The sequence below is a fragment of the Gavialis gangeticus genome, unplaced genomic scaffold (genome assembly GCF_001723915.1).
Source record: "Gavialis gangeticus isolate Ggan-Ray unplaced genomic scaffold, GavGan_comp1, whole genome shotgun sequence".
Taxonomy (NCBI): Eukaryota; Metazoa; Chordata; order Crocodylia; family Gavialidae; genus Gavialis; species Gavialis gangeticus.
Window position 1 is genome coordinate 28,281,724 of NW_017729025.1, and position 8,750 is coordinate 28,290,473.

The 8,750-nt window shown below is 43.8% G+C and overlaps 1 protein-coding gene across 1 annotated transcript in view; it reads left to right on the forward strand.

Annotated features, from left to right (window-relative positions):
- WARS (tryptophanyl-tRNA synthetase) overlaps positions 1–8,750 on the forward strand; it is a 46,276-nt gene that overhangs the window by 11,050 nt on the left and 26,476 nt on the right. The window contains exon 2 of the mRNA XM_019518560.1: positions 7,218–7,414. Coding sequence (XP_019374105.1) covers positions 7,301–7,414 — 114 coding nt within the window. The 5' untranslated portion in view covers positions 7,218–7,300. The remainder of the gene's footprint in view (positions 1–7,217; positions 7,415–8,750) is intronic.

Consider the following 8,750-nt stretch of genomic DNA (forward strand, 5'->3'; position numbering starts at 1 on the left):
CAGGGGTGGGCGCAGCCCATACCTAGCACCGGGAAGATTGGTGCTGCCACTGGCCCCAGCCTCCTGTCATCCAGCAGGCAGATCGGGGCCCGCCTGTACACCTGGGAGGGCTGCGGGGGCTGTACCAGATTGCTCCCAGGGGTGTGGGCCCCCAATCTGCCTCCCAGATTACAAGAGGCTGGTGCTACTCCCTGGGGCCAGTGGCAAATCAGCTCATGTGGGGACCTGCCCCACCCCGGGATCGGGGTGGGTCCCTGTATGAGCTGATTTGCCCCAGGCCCTGCACCCTCCTTGGGCCGGCTCTGGCACAGGGCCCAGGGCATATCAGCTCATGCGTGGACTTGCTGTTGCCCCAATCCCGGGGCACAGGTGACTCCCTACACGAGCTGATTAGCTCCAAACCCCATGCTCTTCTCAGGCCAGCTCTGGTATGGGGCCCAAGGCATATCAGCCGTGGTTGGGGTGGGGATGGGTTCCCACACAAGCTGATATGTCCTGGGCCTGCCTGCCACTGGCCCTAGGTGGCAGCACCAGCCTCCTGTGATCCAGAAGCCAGAATGGGGGCCCGCATCCCTGGGAACAGTCCAGCACAGCCCTCGCAGTCCTCCCGGGGGTACAGGCAGGCCCCGATCTGCTTGCCGGATGACAGGAGGCTGGTGCTGTTGACTGGGGCCAGTGGCAGCACTAATCTTTCTGGTGCTGGGTGTGCCCATTGCCATCCCAGGAGGCAGGAGCAGCCTCCTGTGATCCAGCAGGTCTGCTGGGGCCCACCTGTACCACCGGGAGGGCTGTGGGGGCTGTGCCAGACTCCTCCCGGGGATGCAGGGGCCCAAATTTGCCTGCCAGATGACAGGAGGCTGGTGCTGCCACAATATTTGGGTCCATTTATGTAACGTTGATAAGAATTCAAAATAATGTGTCCTGACAAAATATGAAGGAAATCCTGTTTTTATGAATGATACACTACAATAGTGTTTCTCAACCTCAGTTTACAAAGCTGAAGCACTTGGTCACATCCCAAGTCTCCAGTCCATCAACAAAGCAGGATGCCAAGATTGACTGCACTTTAAAGGTGAGGGAATTGGAGTTTCACTTTCAACAGCAGTCAGTGTACTTTGTATACTGCAACCTCCTGCTCCATTGCTACTACTTCTGTACTTTCAGTTTGGAAAATCCACTGTTACATAACAGGTGCACTGTTTTCCTTATTGCTTTACAAACTTATTTCTTTTGCCTGCCTTGGAAACATAACAAAGGGTTGAGGTGGTTAACTAGATCACAGGTAACCAGTAAGGTTCTGTTTGTCAGCCACCTGCAATATTCCCAGGTAACAGCTTTAACTGAACTTATAATGGTCGCTGGGAATTTCACTCACCATGCTCCTGATATATATTTTTATTCAGAATAAAATGAATCTGATCAAAGCCATATGTAGTTTGAATTGCCAGAAGATTTGCTTGTTTAGTCCATTACATTTTCAATAACATACTTAAATGATATGCCATTTAGTCTTATTTCAGTAATCACTAATTTTTATGGTTTGGGTTTATCATGGTCCCTTCATGTGTCACTATTTAGTTTCAGAATTATAATTTAGTGATTTTTCTATAGATGGGAACTCTTCAACACTCCCACACAATTCCCTTAGATCCTCATGTTTGCTTTTTTGTCTTTTCCTTTTTCTTCCAGACAGAACATGTGTTGACTTGACAAGTAAACAGTATTCATTAAACCCACATATGCAAAAGGATTTTTATAAACTCTTATCAAAATAAAATATTGTTCTTACAAATTTAATGGGCTTATGCAAAATTCAGACATTTCAATTTTATAATATGTTTTAAAGAAAATTGAGCCTTATGCCTCATAGCGTTAGCTTTTTGCTGGTAAAACTCAAAAGAGATCCTCTTCTCAGTCTGTAGTTTTGTACAAGAGAAGTGGTTGTCTTTTCTCTGACTTACCAGCCACTGTCTACAGCCAAAAGCAAGATATGGGACTAATTAATTCATTTTAATGTGGGTTTAGGCACCCAAATGTGTTTCTGGATCTGGCTCTGAATGGTTTCATAGGCTGTCTTCAAACTTTTCTGCATGCTGTTTTTCTTAAAATAATTCCTAGTTCCATTGGTATTTAAAGGCTCTGAGTATCTTAATCTGAATCATAAAACAGGTATCACATAGTATTTGCGTCTGCTTATATAGTTTTGAAAATAATTCAGAAGAAATGTGCTGACAAAATATGAAGAAAAACTCATTGTTATAAACAATACAGTAGTGTTTCTAAACCTCAGAGTTCACAATGTTGAAACACTTGGGTCAAATCCCAAGTTCCCATTTCAGCAACAAAGCTGGATGCCAAAATTCACTGCACTTAGAAGTGAGGAAACTGGAGTTTCACTTTCGACAGCAGTCAGTATTCTTTGTGTGATGCAGCCATGCAAAAGGTGAATGCAGTTTTGGGCTGCATCAGTAGAAGCATTAAGTGCAAGACACAGGAGGTGATAGTGCCTCTTTACTCAGCACTGATTAGGCCTCATCTAGAATAGTGTATGCAGTTATGGGTCATTTTAAGGAGCACTTGGAGAGTTAGGGTTCAAAGGCAGGCAACAAAGATGATCAAGGACTTGGAAGGCAAGCCATAAGAGGAGAGGCTGAAGGAAGCATTAGGGGTGTGAGAAACAGCATCGTTCTGCTCGACTTCTCTTTCGACGGAACAGCGTTTCATTTTGAGTTTTGTTTTGAAAGTACTGTTCCGTTTCATTTAATTGAAACTGTTTTGCTGTTTTGATGCTGTTTCGACATTTTGCCCAGCTAGCGCCAGGAAGAGAGGTGCTGCTGCTGGCCCCAGCCGGCAGCACCAGCCTCCTGTAATCTGGCAGGCAGATTGGGGCTGCACCCCCTGGAAGAGTCTGGCACAGCCCCCGCAGCCTTTCCAGGAACGCGGGCAAGCCCCCAATCTGCCTGCTAGATCACAGGGCCAGGGCAGCACCAATCTCCCCAGCCGGAAGCACCAGCCTCCTGTGATCCGGCAGGCCGATCAGGGCCCCCCTGCACCCCTGGGAGTGCTGCGGGACTCTGCCAACTCCTCCTGGGGTTGCGGGGGGCCCTGGGGATCACAGGAGGCTGCTTCTGCTGCCTGGGATGGTGCTGGGCGCAGCCCACACCCAGCACCAGGAAGATCAGTGCTGCCACTGGCCCCAGCCTCCTGTCATCCAGCAGGAGCAGCCTCCTGTGATCTGGCAGCCTGATCAGGGCCCCCTGCACCGCCAGGAGGACTTGGCAGAGCTCTGCAGCCCTCCCGGGAGTGTGGTGGGGCCCTGATCGGCCTGCCAGGTCACAGGAGGCTGGTGCTTCCGGCTGGGTACAGCCCAAGCCGGGAAGATCGGAGCTGCCCCAGCCAGCAGCACCCACCTCCTGTGATCTAGCAGGCAGATTGGGGGCTTGCAATCTTGGCATCCTGCTTTGTTGATGTACTGGAGACTTTAGGATATGACCAAAGGGCTTCAGCTTTGTAAACTGAGGTTGAGAAACATTACTGTATTGTATCGTTCATAAAAACAGGATTTCCTTTATATTTTGTCATGACGCATTCTTTTGAATTCTTATCCATGTTACATAAATGGACCCAAATACTGTGGCAGCACCAGCGTCCTGTCATCTGGCAGGCCGATTGGGGCCCCCATGCTACTGGGACAAATCCGGCATAGCCCCCAAAGCCCTCCCTGGGGTGCGAGCAAACCCCGATCTGACTGCCAGATCACAGGAGGCTGGTGCTGCCGTCTGGGGCCAGGGCAGCACCGACTGATCTTCCCAGCTTGGGCTACACCCAGCCAGCAGCACCAGCCTCCTGTGATCCAGCAGGCAGATCGGGGCCCCCTGCACCCCCGGTAATAGTCAGGAGAGACCTGTAGCCCTCCCGGGGTGTAGGGAGGCCCCAGTTGGCCTGCCGGATCACAGGAGGCTGCTTCTGCCACCTGGGATGGTGCTGGGCACACCCAGCACCAGGAAGATCGGTGCTGCCACTGGCCCCAGCCGGCAGCACCAGCCTCCTGCCATCCGGCAGGCAGGTTGGGGCCCTCCTGTAGCACCTGCAAGATGCTCCTGGGGCAGACTGCTCCTGGGGATGCAAGCCCCCAATCTGCCTCCCAAATCACAGGAGGCTGGTGCTGCCACCTGGGGCCATTGGCAGGCAGCCCTGGACATATCAGCTCATGCAGGGACCCACCCCACCCCCCACCCCCCGTCCTAGCTGATATGTCTTGGGCCCCACACCAGAGCCCAGCCCAAGGATACCTATTTTATGATTTAAATTAATGTATTTGGAGCATTTAAATGTCAACAGTAATAAGAATGATTTCAAACATGCAGAAAAGTTTGAGGGCAGTCTATAAAATCATTCAGGGCCAGATGCAGAAACATATTTGGGCACCTAAACTCCCATTAAAATGAATTGATTAGTCCAATATCTTGCTTTTGGTGGTAGACAGTGCCTGATAAATCAGAGAAAAAATGACCACTTCTATTGTGCAAAACTACAGACTGAGATCTCTTCTGATTTTGCCAGCAAAAAGCTAACACTATTTGGCATAGGGCTCAATATTCTTAAAAACATTTTCATTATAAAATGGCAATATCTGAATTTTGCATAAGCTTATTGAATTTGTAAGGATGATATGTTTCCTTTTGATAAGAGTTCATAAAAATCCTTTTGCATGTGTGGGTTTATTGAATGCTGTTTACTTATCAAGTCAAACATTCTGTCTGTGAACTAAAAGGAAAAGGCAAGGAACCAAACATGAATATAAATAAATTGTGTGGGAGTTTTGAAAAGACCTCCCCTTTATAGAAGAATCACTGCGTTCTAATTCTGAAACTCTGAATAGTGACTTGTGACAGGACCACGATAAATCCCAGCTACCTTCCTCGGCAGTCCCTCGCAATCAAGGATGGTTGTCTTCCATGATCATCTTATCTGTGTGTTCAAAGATATCTGATGCGGCTGATCCAGAATTGGCAGACTCTGCTGCAACTCAGGCATGTTTCCACATGGGGTGGGTGGCTCCAGATTCTTGATTTGGTCCATGACGCACTATTTCTGTCACTCCCATTTTTCCAGCTCCTGTTGTCAACGTAAGATTTCACAGTATGGAGATCCTTGCAGCAGACTTGTCCTCCATTTGGGATGATCTTAGGTGATAGTCTCCCACGAGTTCATGTTGATATTACAGTTTTTCAGTTTGGCCTTGAAGATGGCCTTGAAGCACTTTCTGTGCCCTCATCTTAAGCATATGCCTTGACTGAACTGGGAGAATAAAACTTGCTTTGGGAGTCTGGAGTTGGCCATCTGGATGATGTGGCTGGCCCATCAAAGTTGATGTTGGATAATCATCGCTTGATGCTCATGGTATTTGTTTGTGAGAGGACACTAATGTTGGCTGTTTATGGAAGAATCACTAAATTCTAACTCTGAAACTCTAAATATTGACACGTGAAAGGACCATGACAAACCCCACCTACCATCATGTGTTCAGCTGAGGCCGTTACCTGGGGATATTGCAGGTGGCGACAAACAGAACCTTACTGGTTAGCTATGATCTAGTTAATCACAGCAACCTGATGTTACGTTTTCAAGGCAAGCAAATGGCCCGTCTATGGTAAAATTGTGTGCTTTTGTTATAAATAAAACTTAATTTATAACCAGTCTGATTTTATAGGAAGAAGACTTTTAAGTAGTGTCAAACTGCTAATGTGAATCTCATGGGTGTCTGGAATGCTGGGTTAGCAAAACCAAGTATTTAAGTGATTTTTATTTTTTGTGTGTAGCTGTCTTTTAGTATTATGGCTACTTCTATAAACCTCCTTCTAATCATGTACTATATATGCTGTTCTGCAGAGAGAGGCTTTTTAAGAGTTCTGGACCAGACTAGATAGATTAATTTTTAATCTGATCTTTATGAGTGGCAGATTTTCTTTAAAGATTAATTTTAAAGATTAATCTATCTAGTCTAGTCCAGAACTCTTAAAGACAATGGGGTTTCAGGGTCTTAAACTGATAAAGAACGCTTCAAGTGTGAGTAACATCTTTCAGACTGTTCACTGCTGCCCTGATAAAAGACTAATTTAGTCTGTCAATTAGTTGTGCATCTATCACCAGCCTATCTGAATTCAGTGCATATAAAAAGAAGCATTTGTTTATGAAATAAGATTACATGACTTTGATTGGGAAAAGGTTGTGCTATAACATAGTTTGGGTTTTTATGTTAGTCAACTTAACTATTTAACACTTTGCCACCCTAATCAACAGCACAGTGTATTCTAATTCACAGTTCTGTGTGTGTGGAAAGCTCGCTGTAACCATGAATATATTTTTATACATTCTGTTTTCTGTACCAAGTTACAAAACTGAATTTATCCTTGATTACTACCTGAATAGTAGTTCATCAAGGTTGCTTTCATTTTTATACTTGAACATCCAACTTATTTTAAAACCTGTTAGTTTCTAAACATCCTATTTTTGATTGGGCATCTGTTTACTGATTGTTCTGAGCACAATTTTTTTTTATAAGGATCACCAAGGGAAATCTATACTCCCACAGGGCAGTCAGGTATTCTTTCTGACTAGTTAAAGTTGGTAATAAGTTTGACACATTTCTTAGTCATAAATAGCAGTCCTTTTTTTCTTATGGCAAATGGTCTTACAAAAACCTTAAAAAACAAAAAAAGCCACCCTGCCCCTTTTACAGAGCATGCATAACACAGTAGGAATTAAGAATCTGATGTGTACAACCTGAGCATCCACTGTTCCACCATAAACTCCTATTCTTGACAGAAGTAGTTGATTCTATTTGTGATAGAATTTGGTCCACTATTGAGAGATGGAGGGATACTACAATGTAAAATGAAACTTAAAATGCACCAGAATTATTTATTTAGGGAGGGAGAGAGAGAGAGACAGAGAGAGGGAGAGAAGAACAATATTACAAAGTAATCTGTGATTTTATTTTCTTCAGGACCAGTCTAACTTCTAATGTGAATCAGGATTTTATTTTTCTCAGCATCTTTGCTTTTTGAAAGCCAGTGCTTAAAAAAAACTCTTCAGATGAATTGCCTACTTTCAGTTAAATTACCTACAGTGTCACTTTCAAGATAGAATAGGGTGTGAACAGGAGTCTTTAAAATGAAAACAGTAAATCATATAACCTGTTTATCTCTTTACAGTTCTCCTCCAGTTTTTTGCTGAATAAAACTTTCAAGACCTATTTCAGATTGTGAATAAAAAGGATCATTTACATTCCTGGAAAATGTCAAATAGACAGAACTGTGACTCTGGCTCTTTGAGTCCACTTGAACTGTATGAAAGGGTGACTACACAAGGAGATAAAGTCAGATCACTTAAAGCAGCAGAAGCACCAAAGGTATGTTTATTTCATTTCTTGAATTGTCCCTTGTGCAGCTTAGGTCTCTCGTAACAGCGCTGAAAATAAAGTGATGGTTTGAGATGTATTTTGCATTGCCATAATAAAAAAATCTTTCTGTTTTTAAAAATATTTGTGGTGTTGAATTTCAGTCAACATGACTGAAACTCAGTATTAATGAACTACTGATCCTGAAGGAAGGACTGAAAGTGACTAGAATGGAAATCTGCTCTCAGTTCTGCCACTAAGCAACTTGCTTTGTAACTTTAGTCCAGTTTTCTCAACTTTAAAATGCGGATAACAATACCTTCTAACTTCTGTGAGAATCTTGGATAAAACACACTTTATTATCATACCCATGAATTGGTGTGTGTGTGTGCGCGCACATGCATACATGCATGCGCATGGACAATAAATAGACTCCTAGTTTGATAGGAATCAGTCATCACTTTTCAGTCCACCTTTGTGGGATCAACAAGGTGCCAGATCCTGCCCTCTGTTTGTATGCAGATAGTGTTCATTTCCATATAAATTGTACATATGAAAAAGTTACAGGATTTGGGATCCCAATATGGTTTCAGGTTTTTTTTTTTAATTGATAAAAAGTCTTAGTCCCTGGGATTTTATGTGTATATGAATAGTTCCAATAACTTTCTCTTATGTAAAGCAGGGATGTCAAAGATATTGTCCACGGGACTGGAAGTTTGATGGTGGGACAAGCAGTGGCAGTGTTACTTGCTGCAGCAATTAACACAGGCACTGCTCACCCCACTGCCAAATTTATGACCCTGCAGACTACCTTCTCACTCCAGATCTGTTCCATGGGGAGTTCTACACTTCCTTTCCAGCCCATAGGAGCCAAATAAGTTTGACACCCCAGTATAGAACATAACTAGGTAAGTCATAAAGAAGTCATTTAGGTTCACCAAGATCACTTGCAAAGAAAAATGAATTAATGTTTTAAGGTGAACTACTACAAGAGTATTTTTAACATAATATCCTGAAGCATTCTCATCCAAGCATGTCTAAGAATTTTGTATGTCAGGAAGTTGAGCTTCATCAGTCCCTTCAAGGTAGGTAAATATCCTTGTTCTTGTTTTATAAATGGAAAACCAAGCCACAGAGAGGTTAAGCAACTTGCCCAAAGTTAGTAAGTTTTTATCATTTGTGTGTGAAAAATGCTCAGAAACTGTCATCATTTCCATTTCCTCCTTCATGGTCCTTCATCCTGCAGATACATAAGCAAAAAGCTAACTTAAATGCTTGTAGTCCCATTGAAGTAAGTGTGTGTGTGTGTGTGTATGTATGTGTGTGTGTATATATATATATATATATA